This window comes from Ursus americanus, chromosome 14, assembly GCF_024610735.1.
Source record: "Ursus americanus isolate L20-20 chromosome 14, mUrsAme1.1.p, whole genome shotgun sequence".
Lineage (NCBI taxonomy): Eukaryota > Metazoa > Chordata > Mammalia > Carnivora > Ursidae > Ursus > Ursus americanus.
In genome coordinates, this window is record NC_142140.1 from 3,020,183 (window position 1) to 3,041,413 (window position 21,231).

Sequence of the window (21,231 nt, forward strand, 5' to 3'; positions counted from 1 at the left end):
ACAACACCTCTGCCAGACCAGTGTTACTGGCCCATCTTAGAGACGGGAAGGCTGAGGCTCAGAGACGTCAGGCAACTTGTCTGAGGTACCCCAGGCGTCTGGGTCTTTCTCCCCTCCAGGGTGGTCATGAGAATTAAATAAGCCAGGGGGTCAGCTGGAGGAGGGAGTGTAAGCGCTCTTTCTTGTCGGAGCAACTGGGTAAGGAAGGTTCTGGTATGTCCTGGAGTCACACTAGAGCTTTGGGCTGTCTTGGGATAATGGCCAGGGGAGTGGGAGGAAACCAGTGCGAACTAAAGCCCCAGCTGCTCCACCAGCATGGCGATGCTCACCTCCCTTCATCCCTGCACATGCTGGGGGGCGTCTTCTCACTTCCCTCCTGTGGACTAGAGGCCAGAGTGTCAGGGGAGCTGGGGGGACCTGGCCTGGACTTGAATCAGGTCCCCAAGGTCAAGCTCTCTGAAGGGGCCTGGACCTCCAGCGCCGATCCTGGACGCCCCCCACCCGGCCCACATACCCACTCCCGCAGCCGGAGAGGCGCGCCAGCAGCGTCTTGACCTCTGCCAGTGACCTCTGCTCTTCCTGCCACTTCTCCTCAGCCTCTTCTTCTTCGTCGGAGGCAGCCTGGCCCTCCACTGAGCGGAACAGCTGCCCGTCCGCTGCTGGAGAAGCACAGGATAGGTACCGGGGCCAAAGGGAGGGAACCCAGAGGCCCTCCCCAGCGGCCAGTGCGGGTGGGTCACGCAGGGGGGACAGGCTCCGGCACCATCAGCCCCTTTTCCACATGGCCGCTCTCCCACCCACCCCATCCCTGCAAGGTGAGGCCACCGAGGCTGGTGGGGCCCCTCCCAAGTGCCAGGCCCAGGAGCCCCTCCCTGGGGTTTTACGCAGGGACCCTGGGAGCAAGAAGTCCTTTCCCTTCTCTACTTTGTAAGATGACACAACCAGCCAGGGCCTGCCTGTGCTCTCAGGGGTGCGCATTATTTCCATTTTAGGATACGACAGTCCCAGGCAGGGGAGCCATGGGGCTGGGGTCGGGGCTCTGCAGGGCATGGGCACCAGGTTGAACAGATTTCCAGCTCTCAGGGAGCTGCATGCCTCTACCATTTGAGGGGTTGTAAGGGAAGAGTTGTCACGCGTGTGACTCTGTGTGACCCCCGGTGTGGCCGTGTCTGGTTGGGGTGCTCCAGTCTGGTTGCACATCGGAAACCCCAGGGTCTGTCGTGGCCTCCGGTGTCTGGCCGTGCGGCGTCAGGCTCTGTGTCCAGGTGGAGGGGGGCAGCCCCTGACCGTCTCTTCAGGGGAAGCCCTCCCTCTCCTCCCCACTCCACCCCAGCCCAGGGGACACACGAGTCCAGCCTGGCCAGGCAGAGCGCACGCTGCCCGGCCACTTGACTAGTCCAGCCAAGGCAAGGGACCCAGCGTGAGCCAAGGAGAACCAGGCCAACATCTGATTCAAACTTCCAGAGAAGAGAAATGCCACTGTTCCTCTGACCTGGGAGTTGGACGGTGTGGGTCTGCAGCTCGTGGGGGCTGTCTGGTCAGTCTGGGGGAGCTCCTTCTGCACAAGGCAGCAAGAGATGAGGTTCCACGCCACGTGGGCTGTGCCTGAAGCCTACTTGGACTTTTTAATTAATTCGAGCCAGTCTGACAGCGACAATGGCCTGACCCTCGCTGACAGATGGTGTCTGCGCAGCAAAGCTGTGTCCTCCCGCCCCCAGCAGAGGGAGAGGAGAACCATAAGCAGCAGCGCTGGGCCTGGGCCTCTGTATTTTTAAAAGGCTCCTGGGTGATCCTGGCCACCTGGCAGGTTTGGGGACCACTGACTCGGGTCTCCTGACTTGGGACACCCGTCTCTCCAGCCTGACTGTCCCGGCTGGGTGAGCTCAGGGCCCTTCTGTTTTGTTTCAATAGAAACTGCCCCGGACCAAACAGAACCAGGGTGGAGGGGACTGGTCCATGACTTTTTGGTTGTGTGAATTGTATCCCCAATATTGACAATTTGTTTTTCGTCCTGGCAATTTCCAGATGCTGTGTGTGTGCGCTCACACGCGTGTGTGTATGTGTGTACGTACATGTATGTGTGTGGTATCATTGCCGTCACGGTCATCAACACCGTCCTGGTGCCCCAGGGGTTCTGAAGAGGAACAGGAAGGATGGCGCCCAGCAGCCCCTCCACGCCTGCCCATGACTGAGCCCGGGGAGCACCGGGCACCCTCTCAGCCAGTGTTGCTCCTCTTTGCACCTGATGGTTCCACACCCACCGGGCCCAGGTTCTTAAGACGATGGGCCTCTTTGTGGTCTCCTTGAGGGGTGACCAACCAGCCCCTGCTTACACACCTCTGATGATGGGGCACTCACACCCCCTCAGTTCCCTGAGCACCTCCCTTCCCTGCATGGGACTGAAAGGGGACACATTTTTCCCACACTGAGCTGGAACCTGCGCCTAGGAACTGCCCTCTCCCACCGGTGTGTGTGCTCCCCAGCCTGTGGACTCGGGCGCCCAGCCTCAGCACACAGGGAGAGTGGGGTTCTGTGTGGAGGCTGGATGGCAGCGTCGGTGCGGACAGCCGTGGGAACAGGGCTGGGCACAGCCGACCAGTCGTGAGCCTGGCAGCAAACCTGAGTGTGGCAGGGACAAACCTTCGTCCGGGGGTCTGCTCCCGGAACCGCTGTCTGACGGCCAGGTGCCCTCTGGAGGGCCGTCTGGGCTTCTGGTGCCACTGTCCGCAGGGTCTTCACTCTTGGCTTCTGGCTCTGGGCTGGCTGGTGACGAGACTGGGAGCTGAGTGCCCTCCGACCTGTGGGCAGGGGAGAAGACACAGGTGTTGAGAGGGAGGAGGGGGCTCGGCTGGGTTTCTGCAGGAGAGGGTGGGATGCGGGCCCATGCTCTTCCACTGCTTACTCTGCACGGGTAAGCTGTGTCTGATGGGCCTGAAGAAGATGCTGGATTGTCTCTGCGGTTGACCCTACTGACTCCCTACGTGGCGGCCAGCATGTTAGAGCCAGCCTTCCATGACAGACACTCACTCTCTCAGCACCTCTTGCAGCGAGGGCACAGGCTGTAACCCAATTTTAGCCAGTGAGACTAAAGGCAAAATCTTCTGAGAAGCCTCTGGAATGGACTTGTATCCCTTATAATAAGAAGATCAGGAAAGCAAATGCCCTTCCTTCCTGCCTTTGGACGTTGTCATGCGGCTATGATGTTGGAAGCTATGGCAGCCATCTTGAGACCATGAGGAAATGGGGGAGAGAATTACAGAGTAGTTAAACAGGAGCCCCGTCATCTTTCAGCTGCTGAGGTAACTAGTCCTGGCGTTACCCACCACTGGACTTCTTATTACGGGTGAGATTTTTTTTAAAAGTCTTCATTGTTTCAGTTACTTTTAATTGCATTAAAATTGAAAGTATCTCTTCTCTTTGGGCTTTGGAAAACCTACTTCACCCTCATCAATCAATTTCCTGGATAGTCTAGGGTCCTCGCTTCTTGAATATTCATTTTCCTTGTCACTGCAGTTACAAAGTCGAGGAAAAAATGAAAACGAATCTATCATAACATGAAAATATTCACTATTGAAAACTAGTCCTTCCCACCTTCCTCATTTTACACCAACATCTGTCTCTCATCTCTTCAGAATCTGTCATTCCTTATCTCTCTCTGACTATCAGACGTAACAACCCAGGACAAAGGGTCTGTAAAACGGAACTGCGCATCTTGGAAAAGGAGAGGCTTTGGGATGTCAGCGAAGGGGATCCTGGGGAACCGTGGGCATCACAGCAGGACCGCTGACTGTGGGGATGTGGCGGAGTTGGACCAGTCTACAGCGGAATAAGACAAAATCCACAGGATTAGGAAGGGCCAGGAGCACCAAAAGAGGACTTGGAGGACTAGGAAAAGCCTTAGAGAAAGTAACAAATATCTCAAATATTTTTGCAGAAGAGACCCGCCTCACGATTAAGCTGCAAAAATAAGCAAACGTGAAGTTAAGGACGCACCATTGTATTTTCACACAGTTTTGTTGGAAAAACGATTCCAAAAGGGACATAATCAACCCAGAAACAGTCTAAGGATAAGTGCACGGTGACGCAGCCACGAAGATTACTTTAAAAATGAGTGAAAAATGAAAATGACACTTGCCATGTGATCCGGCAGACTGCCTCTGGGTACACACCCCAAAGATGTGAGAGCAGAGACTCAAGCAGGTGTTCACACCCATGTCCACAGCAGGACTCACGACAGCCAAAAGGTAGAAACACGCAAGTGTCCACTGATGGATGAATGGATGAAGTGTGGTCTCTACAAACAATGGAATAGTATCCAGCCTTAAAAAGGGAGAAAATTCTGACAGATGCTACAATATGGATGAACCCTGAGGACATTATGCTCAGTGACATAAGCCCGTCACAAAAGGATAAACACTCTGTGAGGTCCCTAGAGCAGTCCAATCCCTGGAGACAGTAGGACGGTGGCTGCCAGGGGGCTGGGGGGAGGGGGAGGGGAGCTGGTGTTTAATGTGGACAAAGTTTCCATTTGGGAAGATGAGAAGCTTCGGTGGATGGGTGGTGGGGATGGTTGCACGACAGTGTGAATGTGCTTAATGCCACTGAACTGCGCCCTAAAACATGGCTAAAATGGTAAATTTTATGTTATGTATAAATTTTACAATTAAAAAAAAGAACGAGTAGTTGAAAACATCACCTGGTTTTATTAACAGAAGAGTACAATACGCTCACTTCCTTACATTTTGGTTTTATTTTTCAAGTTGAAGCCTCAGTGAAATCTGACACAGGTCACTCTCTTTCGTCCCATTTTATGCAGATGCCTTTCAGTGGATTTCCCAAGACCAAATGTTACTGGAAAAGAAGGACCCTCTGCTCCGTTCACATTGTCGCTACTTGGAGTCACCGGCCAGTCTTCACCCGCACAGACCACTGTAAAAGCAGAAGCCGTACACCAAGGGTGAACCGGGGTCCTTGGTTCCAACCCAGCCTTGCCAACGAGCGACTGAGAGTGGGACTTGGGCCCCGTTTTGCAGGTGGGCCACTGGAGCCGATGACCTCTGAGGGCCTCCCGTCTCTGCTTGGGGTCTCAGGGTCAGGCCTGAGTATCCCGAGGAGCCAGCTTGGCCAGGAGCAGCGTTGGCTGCGTGCGTGTCAGGGAAACCACAGCAGCTGTTCCAGAGTGACTGGGACACGGGGACGAGGCACTGCAGAGAGTTCTAGCAGGTGTGGGCACCCAGGGTTGGTCAGGTGGATTCAATGTCCCAAAGAGCCGAACAAAAGGGGATCTGCGGGGCTGCACTTGAGGCCTGGGGTGGGGGTAGGGGCGGGGGCATCGGCCACCCAGGTACCTCACCTGCTCCCCCACCTCTACCACAAGCAGCCCAGCTGTTCAGAGGAGGGCGGGGCACATGGCTCCTCCCCACGCTAATTAGCATGATCCCGCCCCGGCCACTGCGATTGACCCAGGCCTGCACACAGAGCCAATGCCACGCAAAGAACTGTCTGCTGGGTTTTTTCGCGCGGACCCGCTTGCTGCCTGCCTGGTGAGGTGTGAGGATGAGGTGGGGAGCTGTGACAGCCATGGGTGACTCCCAGGGGATGGCCGAGAGATGCAGGAGGCTACAGATAGAGCCTAAAGATGACAATAGAAACGAGGTCCTTGATAACATTATTCGAGTTGCTGGATCAGGCTCTGCCTGAAGCCAGGCTAATCCTGAACTTTTGTGTTTTCTGAGCCATCGACTCTGACTTAAGTCCTGCATTCACGTCCCTCTAATGCAAGCTGAGAATGGGGATATGGTTTGGTAGCTGGCAATGTGAAAACCCCATTGGTGGGTATTCTCGCGTAAGCGTGAAACCTTGTGAGGTGTCCGAAGGCTTGGGCCACAGCCTGAAGAAGAGAAGACACGAGGGTATAGGGCCACTGTGAAGACTCAAGGGTGGAGGTGAGTAGTCTTTATAAGGCCCCAGAGAGTGATGCTTGATCAGGATGGGGGGAAGCAAAGGTGAGACTTGGAGAATCATACGGAGGCAGTTTTAGCTCACTGCGAAGGAGAACTTTCTCACGGGGATTGCTGACCAAGAATGGAATGGGCTGTCTTGTAAGGTAATGAGCTTCCTGGCAGAAAAGGTAGTAAGGAGGTAAGGACTTCAATGGCTGGAATTCTGAATAGAGTTGGAGGCTGAACCCAACAGTATCTACATCTTCCCACTATGAGATGCTGCTTCCCCCTCCCCCAATTATTTAAGGGCTTCAACAAGGAAAATGGGTTGGAGGGGACGGCTAGCATAGGCTGGCTCTGGCACACTGGTCCCTACACTCCCCACATCCCCACAGCCACTGGAGTCTTAGAAGCCCTGCTCCAAGTGCAACTTCCTGCATTAACAACAGCTAAACCTTTCACAGAGCGCTTAGTAGGTGCCAGGCACTGTTCCCCACATCAGCCCTATGAGGTAGGTACAGCCATTACCCCCGTTCTGCAGATGAGGAAGCGGAAGCACGGGGAGCCCAAACAGCCTGTTCAAGCCGCACGACGCAGACCTGGAGGAACTGGCCTCAGTTCCTTTGAGGGGCCTTTGGCTCCAGGCCCACGTCAGCGGCCCCGCCGGGCGGGAGGGAAGCTTGGAAAGCAAGTCTGTAATGACCCAGCCCAGCTGCCGTTCTCATTAGGTGACCTACAGGCCACACGCAATGATGTCAGGAAGAGGAAGCCACTAACAGAGTGGGGAGAGGGGACAGATGAGGACACACTTCAGAAGTTTCCAAGAAATAAAATGTGGCTGCAGAGAAAGTGTTTCCCTAGGGAGACCGAGTGCTACTCTTATCTAGTTGGTATTTAACTGAGCCTGTCATCACCCTGCTGATTCAGTCTGGAGGCTCACTCACATAAGCGCATAAATGTGCTATAATATCCCCACCTTAATACAAAACCCAGAAACCAAGCAAAATAACCCTCCCCACCATCGGGCTTCCCCCAGCTACTGCGGTCTCTGTCTCCTGCGGGCGGGGCTTCTTGAAAGCTTTGCCTTTGCTACATGTTGCTGTTCCAAGTCTCAGCTTGTCCCCCATCCCTGCCCTGAGGCTGGATCCAATGGCTGCTTCTCAGCGCTCATCTCGTTTGGCCCGTGAAATGAATACTACATTTCATAGTGCACACGTCACGGTGCACACTCCACGGTGTACACTTCACGGTGCACACTTTACGGTGCACACTCCACGGTGCACATTTCACGGTGCACACTTCACGGTGCACACTCCACGGTGCACATTTCACGGTGCACATTTCACGGTGCACACTTCACGGTGCACACTTCACGGTGCGCATTTCATGGTGTACATTTCACGGTGCATATTTCATGTTATACACTTCACGGTGTACATTTCCTGGTGTACATTTCCTGGTGTACATTTCCTGGCGTACATTTCCTGGTGTACATTTCATGAATACTACTACACAGAAAGCAGTAAACTCTACAAGACTCCCTCACCTGGGCACTTTCTTCCCCTGGCTTCCGGGAGACAGCTCCTCCTTCCCCGGCACTCCTCCTCGTCTACTTTGCTAGTTCCTCCTCTTCATCCCTACCCCTCTATGCCGGCTGCTGTGCCCTCAGACCGCACCTGAGAACTTCTTTATATCCATTCACTCTATAAGGGGTCTCAGCCAGTGCTGTGGCCTTAAGTGCTGATGACTTTCCAAATGTGTCTCCGGCTCTGGCCTCTGGGATCCAGTCTTCCGACAACTTTACCCGGCTTAACTGCTGCCTTGGCATCTCCACCCGGATGTCCCACACGCATTGCTGATGCCTCACAGTACCCTTGTCTTTCTCTGTCTGCTCCTCCTGCTTCCCCTCAGTAAAAAGCGCCATCACCCACCTGGCCACCTAAAGCGGAGGTCGTACGTGAGGACGGAGAGTCTGGCCCATCGCTCAGCTCCCACCCCAGTGCCCAGCCCAGGGGTGCTGCAGGGGGGCTGCTCAGCAAAGGGCGTGGCATCATGCTATATTGTGGCCACTCCTTTGCCTGGGTTTGTGCAGATGGGGACAACAGTGGGAAGGAGGAGGATGGGGAGAAGGAGTACAGCCCCTGCCCTGAGGGGACCTCTGGGTGGCAGGGAGCCCAGAGCCTTCACTCTTCAGGGCCACACCCACTGGACTCAGGGCCAGACCCTCACACAGACAAGGAGGGCACTGGGTCAGCAGAGCAGGGAAGGTGTCCTGGAGGACTTGGGGACTTGGGGTTGAGTAGAATGAAAGAGGCTTGAGTGGAGGAGGGAAGGCAGCAGGTGTGTTTGGGTACAGATGGGGGGCAGTAGAGCTAGAGAAGAGGACTTGCAGCAGATCAGAAAAGGCAGGACAGACCCTGATTGGGCGCCCCAACTTTGGGCTGGGCCTTGTGTGTGCTATTTTGGGTACTGCTCATCCCCTGGACTTAGGAGATTGATATCTCTCAGAGGAAGAAAAGGTTAAGTCACGGCGATGGTTGGGGGCCAGCAGGGATCTGGACCTGGGTCCAGGTCCAAGCCTGACCTTGTTCTGTCGCGCCGTCCCTTATGTCACCAGGCCTTGGAAGGCCCCACGTAGTATAGATGGCGGAAGCCAGTGGAGCTCTGCAGGTATTGGGTTGAGCCATATGGAATTAGTGGATTACTGGGTTTTACTGCTTTTGACCTAAAAGGGCAATTTAAAATGGTTTGATCTGATAGGACATGTTTGTATAATGTTTCTTGATTGACTGCAAATCTGTCATGTCAGTAGTGAGTATCCTGGTTTGTGAAAGGCTTTGTTAGAACTTTCTGGGCTTAAGGGCTGCCTGGCTGGCTTAGACGGTGGAGCATGTGACTCTTGATCCTGAGGTTGTGATTTTGAGCTCCATGTTGGATGTAGAGATTACTTAGAAATAAAAATCTCAAAAAAAGAAAAAGAAAAAGGATTTTCTGGGCCTGGAAATCTGACAGCCATCGGCCCTAGGCCTGGACCATGTGGCCCAGTGGTTTAAGTAGGGTTTCCCATAAGAATGGGTCCCAGAGGGTTGGCTCCAGGGAAGAGATGGCTGCCTGGGGACAGGGCAGAGGGTCACCTGTGGCCTTGCTGAATGATCTGGGTGTTATGGCCCCTCGTGACCGGCAGGTCCAGCCTCCTTAAACCGCCAGCCCCAAGGTCACAGAGCTGACGCTGCATCGTGTAACAGCTCTCCTCCCCCCCACGCCTGGGCCATCAGCACTTGCTCTCATGGTCATTTCCTAGAAGACAGCTCTGACCCTGTTCCAAAGCCCTCTGTGGCTTCCCATGGCAACTAGAGAAGTCCAGATCCCCTGACATTCCAGCCCCTTCATGGACAAGTTTCCGAAGTTGCAAAGCAAAGATCCCAAGGAAGAAAGAACACATTTCGCTCAGGAGGGCCCCGTGGTTGGAGAGAAGCCCCTCTGCTCCCTTCCCACGCCCAGTGCTGCCCTTCCAGTGCCCACTGTACTGTCAAAGGGAGCAGAGGTCAGCTCTGGCCCTGTCTCTCTTCCCTTCAAAATGCTCTCTGTGGCCATTAGAAAGAACTCCAATGTCCTAACACAACATCGAAGGTCCTCCAAGATCTGACCAACCCTCCAGCCTCATCACAGGTGATGACCACCGGGCACAGCACAGCCAGACCCACTCATTCTCCTGTGTGTCACTCCTGGGGCCTTTGCGCATGACAAGCACAACCAACGCCTATATGGCCTTACCATGTGCCTGACACTGTTCTCTTCTGAGTATTTTTGTGCCAACTCATCTACCCTCCCCAGCAACTCAAGGAGTGATTCTTCTTGCTGCCATTTTACAGAGGGGGAAACTGAGGTGCAGAGAACAGAGTAATTTGCCCAAGATCACACAGATTCCTCCATCTTCAGTGTGCACCCTGAGCCTAGCAAGCTCTGTCTGGAAAATCCTATTGGCCCTTCACTCTCCCTTCTCTAATGCAAATGCTACTTCGTCTCAGAACTCCACTGTCTCTCGAATGGGCTCCCAGAGCTCACATGCTCTCAGGTGTCCTGTTAGGATATGCATCCCTCATCAGACTGGGATTTCCTCTGGGCATACAGCCCAGGGACAGAGCGGCCCAGGAAAAGTTGGTTGAATGAATCAGTGAACGAAACCATTGGCAGTAGTGGGGGTGAAGAAGAAGAGGGGCACGTCGGGCCTGGACAAATCCAGAGCCTGGATGGGGATTCCAGGTTCCCCCAACATCTTCTACTCTTAGATTGTTTCAGAAAGGACAGAGAGGAGAGCCACAAGATCCCGGTGGCATCCTAGCTCCCAAACCTCCCAGTTCTGATCAGCTTTTCCAGTGAATCAGGGGCTAACCTCCCTGCCCACCTCACGGAGGGGCGGACCCTGAAAGTGGGAGGATGACGTAGAGTTTCCTAAACCGTAGACATTTTTGGTCACTGACCCTATTGCTTACTAATACAGATGTTCTTTAATAGGAAACATTATTACCAGGAGTGAAAAGCCAGTATTTTGTAATATGTAGGAAGTAACCAGAGAAATACATAAAACAACAAACCAGAGTGAGTCAGTTCTAGCTAGGCCTTCTTTTCTGTCTGTTCCCAAACCCGAGGCTGTTCTTTCTCCCTTAAAATGGGGGTCAGCCCTGTGAGGAGCTAGCAATTCGCCAGTTCCAAACCAGAAGGCGCAGCCTCCTCGCTCCATGCCTCCCTGGCCTGTGAGCCCCCTGCGCCTCTGTGCCACTCCCCATTGGGAGCCATGGAGGAACTGGGGCGGGGGGTCCTGTGACTGCGGAGGCCATTGGAGAAGGACCCCCTCTCAGCTCCAGGCAGTTCTGGGGAAAAAGGTGGGCCCGGCAGGCTGTCCACTAGCCCCTTCCACCCTCCCTCCCGGACAGACCTGAGTCCTCGTGTGCGGTCGGGCGTTGCCTCCAGCCGGCCACATCTGTGCACTGCCCGGAGCCCGGGGTGAACCCCTAATGTCTCCCTCCTGTCAGAGGCTGACGGCCACATCTGGCCACCAGCCCAGCAGCTTACACAATCTGACAAAGGCCAGATGTTGCTCTTCTCCTGTCCTGCAGCTCCTGGCCCTTGGCTCCAGGTCTCCAACAGACAGACCCCCTTTCTTGGGATCTGTGACGCAGAGGGAGGTCTTGGGAGCGGCCAAATCTGGGTTGCGCCCCACAGGACTATGGCTTTGCCGTGTGACCTCCCCCCCAAGCATTCATTTCATTCCTCCATTTACTCATCAGTAAACACAGAGGGGCCCTGGGTCCCATGAAGATGAAGAAAATAGCCAGCTGACAAGGAATGCCTGTGTCCAGCGGCCTTCACTGTGCTGTGTCCCAGTGAGTCTGCACGTCTACCTATCCATCCACCTGCCCATCCGTTCACCTAGCCAGCCAGCCACTCATCCATCCACCTGGATATATTTTCTTAACCCTTATTTCACAACGGAGTTTCATAATATATATTTCAATATGTCTTCCAAACACGGGGAGCTCCCACCTTCACCAGCATGCGAGGCCATTTGAGGTGGCGCTCAGATGAACGTGTGTGTGCGTGTGCGTGCGTGTGTGTTGAACAGCTAAGCATTTATTTTTAACACATATTAAAAACAATGAGCAAGCACACCAAACAATTTTAGTTTTACCTGTATGACAGTGATGTACCCTTCTTTTACTTTTATTTTTTATTTTTTAAAGATTTTATTTATTTATTTGAGAGGGAGAGAGAGAGCATGAGCAGAGGAGGAGGGGCAGAGGGAGAGGGAGAAGCAGACTCCCCACTGAGCAGGGAGCCTGATGCGGGACTCCTGAGCCGAAGGCGGATGCTTAACCGACTGAGCCACCCAGCTGCCCCCAAATACTCTTCTTTTAAATGAATTTATTTAAGTCAAAAGAGTGAGATGATTTAAGGGAAAATGTTCATCAAATAATAATGATACAGGTGCTATGCAGATATGGCAAAAAATGGCACAGACCCTAGGAGAATGTGTGCAGCACAGCAAACCGTCAGACACCAGCACCCAGTGAGCTCCGGGTGCTACGAGAGCTATGCTTTTAACACCTCCGCCGCTCAGTTCGCTCCCCGATTGAGAGGACCCCAACTCGGAGTATGGGAACCCTCTTTTTACAATGGCTATTTTGGAATGTCCCTGTGTGATCCCAAAATGAGCTGGGCAAATAATATGCCTAATCTTCACAAATACTTTGAAACAATGTGATAGTTTAACAGTGATTTAAAGGGAAAAGGAATTTTATTATATATATATTTCAATACATAAATATTCAGACATAATGATATTTTTAGATGCTTAAACCTACTTATAATGCCTGAGATTTTTTAAAAATAGAAGTATAATTGACACGCAGGGTCACGTTAGTTTCAGGCGTCCAACATGGTGATTACGCATTACGCTCTGCTCGCCACGGCGTAGCTACCATCGGTCACCATACAACCCTGTCACAATACCACGGACTATATTCCCTGTGCTGTGCCGTTCATCCCCCTGACTCACTCATTCCATAACTGGAGGCCTGTATCCCCCACTCCCCTTCCCCCATTCTGCCCATCCCCCCACCCCTTCCCCTCTGGCAACTATTAGTTTGTCCTCTGTATTTATGGGTCTGTTTCTGCTTTTTGTTGTTGTTGTTGTTAAAACGGCAAAGTTTGAATTTGAGGCTAGTAAGGTTTAGTCTCAACAACTGCGTATTGTTGACATTCTTTTCCTATATTTGACATTTTGAAAGAAGGGCTAAGAAACTAGATTCAGATGGACGGATGGATAGGTAGGCGGACGGACGGGCGGAGAGGTGGATAGATGGCCGTGCAGACGCACTGGGACACAGCATAACGAATGTCAGCGGACACAGGCGCTCCTTATCAGCTGCTTACGCACAAGTGTTGTCAGCATCTGTGACGTGCTTCTGAAATGAGGAGCAATTCTGGGAAAATTCCAGACAAGGTGGAACCTTCCCACTACTCACACAGCATTGATTCTTGGAAAATCCACTGTACGTTAAAACTGTGCAAAAAAAAAATTGTATTTATAGGTAAAGCAGAGTTAGAGTCTTGTCTTAGATCATTGTAGTGAAAGCGAGTTTTTCACAAAATGAATGTCCAGGGACATCTGGAAGTCATGGGGCGCACAGGGCCATCCTGGGTTGCACAGCACCTGTGCAGAGGCTTGTATCCCAAGTGCCAGGAACATTGTCCCCCTAGTCATCGAGGCAAACACTCCCTCCACACAAGTTCCAGAACGTCCGTGGGGGAGATGCTGCTTCCAGAGACATGCCCTGTGTAGACTCCGTTCTAGCCACATGTCCCACTGGCTGCGGCAGCCTCCAGCCAAACCTAGCTCTGGGCTGCCTTGTGGGGGCGACTGTGAGGTGCCCACCCGATGGATTTGGACCTGGAGGCTGCCGGGTCAGCCACCTGGGCCACGCCCATGCCCTGGGGAGGCACCAGGATCTGCATCTGCCAGTGCCCGCTGGCCGGCAGCCGTCCCGTCCCCTCCCCGGGGGGCCTCTGGGCTCCCAGAGCCATGCAGGATTGGGGATCGGCTTGTACCTGTTTCCTCCTGTGCCAGGCTCTTAATCAAGGGGTGCCCTCATCAAACCCCTTCCCCTCACTGAGACTCAGTGTCCCCAGCTTTTCAATGGGGACATCGCCCCCGTTCATGGATGAGAGCTGGGGCTGAGGAATCCGCGTGCTTGGCACACGGTAGGCACACAACTCTTGTTTGCTCCCACCCTCTGTTCACAACTGCCTCCTTTTCTAGTCATTTTGTTTTTCCAAAACCTCAAATAAATGCTTGAGCGCAGGGACAGTCCCGCCGTTTCTTAACCTGATCTGTGCCGTTGAATATGGCAGCCACTAGTCACACCGGGCTGCTGACATTTAAATGAATTAGAGTGAAATAAAACTAAAGATCAGTTCCTCGGCCTTGCTAGCCACACGTCAAGTGCTCAGTAGCCACGTGTGGCTTACGGCTACCATATCGGACAGTGCAGACGTAGGCCGTTTCCATCATCACAGGAAGTGCTGTTGGAGAGCACTGAGACTGTTAAAAAGGTGAAGTAATAGTTCATAGTCATTTTGCCTGGAACTGTAATTCTCCCTTGTAAGCCACCTCGTCAAGTCACTATTGTGTTCACGCGGTGACAATTCTGCTCCAACTGCAATTCCCTGGATCTAGAACTCGACTCTGCCGGTGCACGAACACAAACTACATCGCGAGTGAGGTTCCTGCCACAATCCCAGCGCATCCCTCTCCACAGAGAAAGCTCAGCCTGGGTCCCCGTCTGTGCCACCTGCAGGGGCGGATCTTGGTTAAAGACCTAAATGGGAAGGGCAGAATGAGAATAGAGCACGCGGCGGGATGAATAGCTTTGAAACCTAGGGGTGGGGAACAGCTCAAATCAAAACTCAAAAAACAAAATGACAAGGCCCAAAGCATTTGGTGAATAGGATTCCATCAAAGAAGACATGGGAGCCAGCTGGTGTTCCTTGGCCAGACTCTGTCTAAGCCTCCCCCACCCGGCAATTCCTCCTCGGGGTACATTTTCTGGGGGAGGTTTTCGCATCAGTCCGCAGGGCGCGGGTCATCTGTGGATACGGAGGCGGGAGGCAGCTCTGGGACTGGGTGGGTGTCCGCCCCTGGGACTGGGTGGGAGACTCAGCAGGAGAAGCAGAGGACAGATGTGCACAAAACCAGTGCCCCTGAAACCTGCAACACGGAGCGAAGAATGCAAGGAACAGAGTGAGGAAGAGAACGCGGTGCCGTTACGGAAATGCGGCATAGACACAAAACCACACATTTTGCAAGGACACAGCAACAAGGTACACGGAACTCATACAAGAATGGTTGCCTATAGGGCAGATAGGGAAAGGGGAAGAAAAGGGGGAAAAAAATCCATCCCTACCCCTGCTCCGACCCAAGTCTCCTGCTCAGAATACACCAGTTTCCAAATGTCAGAATAAATGTTCACCAATGACCAGCATAGAAGTTGGAGGACGTTATCATTTCATGCAGAGAAACTTCCCGGAGAGGGCCATGTACTGAATATTTTGGGCTTAGTGGCCCAGGTGGTCACTGTTGGAATGACTCAGTTCTGCCTTTCTAGTGCAAAAGCAGCTATACAGAAAGGAATGAACATGGCTGGGTTCCCATACAACTTGATTCACGGGTACTGAAATTTGAAGTCCATGAAATTCTTCTGTGTCGGGAATACCGTTCCTTTTTGAGTTTGCTCAACCACTTAAAAAGGTTAAAATCAGAGTTTGCATCAGGTACAAAAATAGGCTAGATTAGGCCCACGGGCCATAGTTTGCGAACCCCTGATTTAACTGATGGCTTTTGCCCCCAGTGGATAGAATTTCGTCCAGGGAAAACATGTTTAATCAGTGTGGCGGACTGAGGTCTCACCTTTGCTGCGAAGGCCAGCCAGCCAGCACCTGCTGGGTTTGCTAAGAGCACTGAATGGGGATATGGAGCAGAGCAACCAATGGGCAGGGGCCAGAAAGCCACACTGAGGGGAGCGCAATGTGTCTGTCTGGGTCAGCAGGAGGGAGGGATGTTTGTAGCTGATATGCTAAGGGGGTGGGCGGCTGAGTCTGTGGGACGCAGGTCCACACGCAGGTGCAAGCTCATTTGAGCTCACTGGTGGCGTCTGATGGCGTGGGACATGGGCCACAGGTGGCAGGAGGGCGCCCCAGCAGCCTGCTCCCGGACCGGCTGGGTCTGCCCTGCCCTGCTCTCGGCCTGAGTCTGGCCCTCCAACCTACCCATAGACGGTGCCGACCCCTGACACCCCCCGCAAAGAATTCCCTTCCTGCTTCAGTGAGCCGGTGTCATTTCCTGTTGTTTGCGACATGGACCCCTGGCTGGTATGGCCTTGAGCAACTCACGTCACCCTTCTAAACTTCACCTTTCTTTCCCAAAAAAATGTCTGACTGTGGCGCGCACCATGGTTACTGCAGGGTGGGCAGAATTTCTAGGAATGACTCACGGTTCCACCCTAATTCCTGCGGTCCGTGAATGTGGGGAGGGGTCACTCCCGTGATGGTGTTATGTTGTATGGTGCAGCTGATCTTAAGGGGGTTATTTTTCCCATCTAGTCACACGAGTCCCTTTAAAAACAGAGAGCTCTAGGGGCGCCTGCGTGCTCAGGACATGATCCCACGGTCCTGGGATCGAGCCCCGCGTCGGGCTCCCTGCTCGCTCAGTGGGGAGTCTGCTTCTCCCTCTCCCTCTGCCCCACCCCCTGCTCACACTCTTTCTGTCTCTCTGTCAAATAAATACATAAATAAATAGTCTTAAAAAAATAAAAACAAAAACAGAGAGCTCTCTTGGCTGGCACAGAGAGGTCGTCAGGGAGATCTGAAGCATGAGAAGGACTGGGGTCCTTGCTGGCTGGAGGGCGAATGGGGCCACATGAGGTGGAGTGTGGAGCATGACCCCGGGGCTGACAGCCAGCAAGCAAAGGGGGATCTCAGTCCTACAACGGAAAGGAACCTAATTCTGCCAGCGCCTGAGTTTGGAAACATTCTTCCCCTGAGCCTCTATACGTGGCCAGTGACACCTTGATTTCCGCCTCGTGAGAGCCTAGGGAGAACCAAGCCAAGCCTGCCTGGACTTCTGGCCCACACAGCATGAGATCATATATGGGTGTTGTTTTAAGCCACCAAGTTTGTGGTAATTTGTTACGGTTGCATAGAAACCAAACACAACTGCACAAACACACACACCCCATCTGCCTTGATGGCACACAACCGCACCACCTTATTCTTTCAGGCAGAGTGGCCATGTGCTTTTGGAGAAGAGATCTGATTGGTCTGTGCTGATCATGATACCTTCCCTTTACCAAGGACTGGTTTAGGGATAGGCATGGGATGTGCTTCTGGCCAAGGAGAGGGAAGGGAAAGTCTTCCAGGAGGATCTCTGGGAGAAGGGAAGTCCAGGGAGGAAGTTATGTTTCTGTCTGTGGATGTGGCAGTGATGCCTGAGGCCATGGCAGCTATCTTGTGACCACGAGGGGCACTTGCTGACAGGCCAAGATGACAAGCTGAGGAAGATAGTGTGGGAAGATGAAGACCTGTATCCTTGCATGGGGCGCCTGGTGGCTCAGTTGATTAAGTGTCTGACTTGATTGCAGCTCAGGTCATGACCGCAGGGTCATGAGATTAAGCCCTGCATCAGGCTCTGTGCTCACTGGGGAGTCTGCTTGAGATTCTCTCCCTCTCCCTCTCCCCCTCCCCATAAATCTTAAAAAGAAAAGGAAAAAGAAAAAAACCGTATCCTTGCAGACATCACTGAGCTACAAAGAAACTGCTTTCCCCTGGACTTCTCACGCATGACCATCAGTGTCCTTAAGATTTAAGCCATTTGGAGTTGGGTTTTTCTTTTCTTTCCTTTTTTAACGATTTTATTTATTTATTTATTTATTTATTTATTTATTTATTTGAGATAGAGAGAGAGAGCGAGCACAAGCAGTGGGGAGAGACAGAAGGAGGGAGCAGGGAGCCCAACACGGGGCTCGATCCCAGGACCCTGAGGTCATGATCTGAGCCGAAGGCAGACGCTTCACTGACGCCAGGCGCCCCCGGAGTTGGGTTTTCTGTTTCTTGCAATCTAGAGCATTATTACTGAAAATGGCTCACAGCGCTGCTTGGGGGTTAAACGAGGTTGTGCGAGAAATCCTTAGCACGTGCCTCATGCCCAGCAGGGGCTCAGAAATGCTGGCTTGTGTTCTTCGTGCTGTCGCCTCTGCCTCAGCCCTGGGCTGGGTCGGGGTCAGCTGGAGAAGTGCGGCCAGTGGGGGGTATTGATCCGTGTCTGTCTCCAGCTCTAGTGCTGTCTCAGGGCTTTATCACAAGGAAGTGGCTTCTGGGGTTGGGCGGCTGGCTCAGCCAGTGTGAAATCCATAGGAGGGGGAGGTCCAGGCGGGCTGGGCACAGGCGGAACCCCTTCTCTTTTTCAGGGGAGTCCTCAGTCTTGCTTTAAAGGCCTTTCAAATGATGAAATCGGGCCCACCCGGATTGCCCAGGATAATCTCCCTTATTATCGCAAGTCAACTGATAATGGACTTTAATAACATTTCAAAGTGCCTTCACAGCAAGCGTAGATTCATGTTTGGACAACTTGGAGCTGTCACCAAGGGACACACCGAGGTGACGCATCAGAAGACCATCACTATCCCCCCCCCACCTCGCCCCAGACCCTCCGGAATAGATGGAAAGTGTCACTTGCGTTTGCTTGTCTTTCTGCTTTCAGCCACCCAAGCCACCGAGGCGCTCTGTGCCTGGGAAGCTGCAGGGCGGACAGGACACCCAGCGCCCGGCCAGGGCCCGCGGAGGGGTGGCGGCTGCCAGGCAGGCGGCCAGGTCGCGGAGCCTGCCCCGAGGGCCTGCGGGCTTGTGCACTGTGCTTCCTTTGCTGCTTGGCGTTTCCTGAGCGAAGCCTCGCAGGAAACGGAGACTAGCATGTGAAAACAAGAGAACAACAGTAGGAAGAAGAGCTTGAGAGGGGGGCTGTGGAGGCTGAGCTGAAAATAAACATGAAGAGGCGAGTGTGGGCCGGTCCTCAGGGGCCTCCAGGCCTGGGAAGGGCTCTCCATGGCCCCTCATCCCTCATCTTGCTCCCGCTTGCCTTTCCTGGGACGGGGGCAGGTGCGAGGGGGCCCATAGGGGTCTTGGTGCAGGGGCCGTGCTGCTGCCGAGTGGTCTCCAGAGGCGTCTGCCAGCCTGGCTGCTAATTTCGTTCTGTGATTCATCGGACAGATGCATTACTGAGCCTGGGGCTGCGCTGGCTGGAGAGACACTGCACTTACAGCAGAACAGCCCTGACCTCGGGGAATTTGCCTCCCCCCGGGGGACGCGGACATGAATGAAGTCATCACAAAATTACATTAAGGATGGAAAAGGCCAGGGGGTGTGAGAGGTGACAGGGGCACGGACTGGATGGGGCTGGGGCCTCTGACAAAGCGAGCCCTGGTGGAGGAGACCGGCAGTACGGACGTGAGCTGGGCGGGGCAGGCCCGACAGGGACTGAACGCCCGAGGAGCAGAGGGTCGCTGTGGCCAGAGCACTGTGCACAGTGAGCAGAGTGCAAGACGCCGGGGCCAGATCCGGGGTAGCGGCCAGATCACTCAGGGCCACGATGGTAACCAGGAGGAGGCCAGTGTTTATTCTAAGGGCAACAGGAAGCTACGTTGTGGCTAGCGCCTGGCGGGGAGCTAGGGACAGCAGTCTCATCCGGGATGGTGCCCGTGCCCATCGGGTGGCGGGTGCAGCTGGGGGGAGCAGGCCGGCTGCAGACTTGGCAGGATTCAGAGGGGTTGGCTCTAGGAGCCCAGCTCAGATGTTTCCTCCTCAAGGAAGCCTCCTGCCAGGGACTGAATTCATATGAAGTCCTCGCCCCCAGCACCTCAGAGAGTGACTGTATTTGGAGACAGGGTCTTTACAGAGGTGATCAAGTTCAAATGAGGTCACTGGGTTGGCCCCCATTCAATCTGACTCGTGTCTTTATAGGAGGAGGACATTAGGACGCAGATGCGCAGCGGGAGGACTACGTGAGGTCACAGGGAGAGGACGGCCATCTGCACACCCAGGAGAGAGGCTGGGAACACATCCTCCCATGGAGCCCCCAGAAGAATCCAACCCTGCCGACCCCTGGCTTCGGGACTTCCGGCCTCCAGAGCTGTGAGACGAGCCACGTCTGCTGAAGCCAGCCAGCCCGCGGTATTCGTCGTGCAGCCAAGCTGACGGATACACTGCGCGGGCGCCATAGCCCAGCTCCCTCCTCCACCTCGCCCATCCCTCCTTCCTCCTGCTTACGACGTGGGTTGACTGTCTCCCCCAGCCAGGAGGCCAGTCCCACGAGGGCAGAGACTTCGTCGTGGTCATGACTGCCAGCACGGCATCGACACTCTCTGGGCATGCAACAAAATTTGGGTGAATAAAGAAATTCAGTAGTTATTTCTGACAGAAATTGTGAAGAGACCAAGTGAACAATCTCTGTCCCCCACCCTTACTGGGTCTCTAAGTGCTGTTGGCCCCACACTTCTCCAAGTCACCTCAGTCCTCTCAGGCGAAGTGTCCCCTCCTTCCCCCATTCAGAGCAGACAATGGAAAACCCTGGATGTTTCTGACAGTCCATGCACCTGCCAGTCAGGGGGAAACCTTCGTCTTTCCTGGGCTTGGCCCCCTGCTGGGCTCAGTGGCAGCAGGGAAAGAAAAGAGGGGCTCTGGGTGCCATCATGCCCACAAGAAGGTCCCAGTCTAGGAAGAGTTCACTCTCCCCCCTTACGCCATGCATTCCAGGCCTGGTCAATCACAGGAATTGGTCCAGGGTAGTTACATGACCCGCACCTGGGCCAATCAGCACAATCCATGTTCCTGGTGTCAATGATTGGGTCACGGATGGGCATAACCGTGTTAAGATAATCAGAGTTAATCTAAGGATTTTGTTAGAACTACTGGAAAAGAAAAGCCTTTCTCTTGGGGGCGATTGGGAGGATGGAAGCTCATCCTGGTGACGTTGGCAGCTGTCTTGCTCCCGTATAGGAAGAAAGTGCAGCCAACTACGGGAAAGCAGAGGTAAGAAATAGAGAGATTCCATGTATCATTGTTTGGGCTCCTGGATCCAGCCATGCCTGAAGCTATACTCTCAAGCTTATGAGTAGATAATGCCCCCCCCTTAAAGATTTATTTACTTATTTTGAGAGAGAATCTCCAGCAGACTCCCTGCTGAGTGCAGAGCCTGACACAGGGCTCCATCTCAGAACCCTCAGATCACGACCTGAGCTGAAACCAAGAGTCAGACGCTCAACTGACTGAGCCACCCAGATGCCCCAATGCTCCCTGACTTTCAAATTTAAAGCAGTTTGGCTTTAGTTTCAGTGATCAGCAACAAGTCTCCAATATAATCTAGATCTCCCTCTACCTCGAAAAAAGCAAGCATTTATTTCTCACCATTTCCCCTACACAGGAACACCTGGATTATCTATACCCCAGGTCATCCCATCAGAACAGCCGGAGACTGTGGTGCCCACTCCGTCATGTGCTCCAGAGTTTCTCAGGCTTGGGTCTCAGGCCGAAGCCATCTCTACCGCCCATAACTCTACCGCCCATAATTCGAGGCCAGGTGATGTCAAGGTCCCGGCTCTGGTGCCTCCGGAGCAACGAGGCACGGCAGGCCTCCACCCGGGCACTGGCCTCTTCTGCCAATGCCTCCTTGTGGGTGGGCACC

General features: G+C 53.6%; 1 protein-coding gene and 1 long non-coding RNA gene across 3 annotated transcripts in view; one reads left to right on the plus strand and one right to left on the minus strand.

The window, feature by feature from the left end:
- LOC123802004 (uncharacterized) overlaps positions 1-8,931 on the plus strand; it is a 28,756-nt gene extending 19,825 nt beyond the window's left edge. The window contains exon 4 of the long non-coding RNA XR_006782398.2: positions 4,817-8,931. This is a non-coding gene — a long non-coding RNA (uncharacterized LOC123802004). The remainder of the gene's footprint in view (positions 1-4,816) is intronic.
- The window catches only part of EFCC1 (EF-hand and coiled-coil domain containing 1), a 43,635-nt gene that overhangs the window by 9,601 nt on the left and 12,803 nt on the right, over positions 1-21,231 (minus strand). Inside the window, exons 3-4 of one of the 2 annotated variants that reach the window (XM_045812356.2) lie at positions 2,641-2,798; positions 515-656 (exon numbers count right to left, since the gene is read on the minus strand). In XM_045812356.2, the coding sequence (XP_045668312.2) occupies positions 515-656; positions 2,641-2,798 (300 nt within the window). Of the gene's footprint in view, positions 1-514; positions 660-2,640; positions 2,799-21,231 lie in introns of both variants that reach the window. The other variant, XM_045812355.2, reaches the window with a different exon arrangement.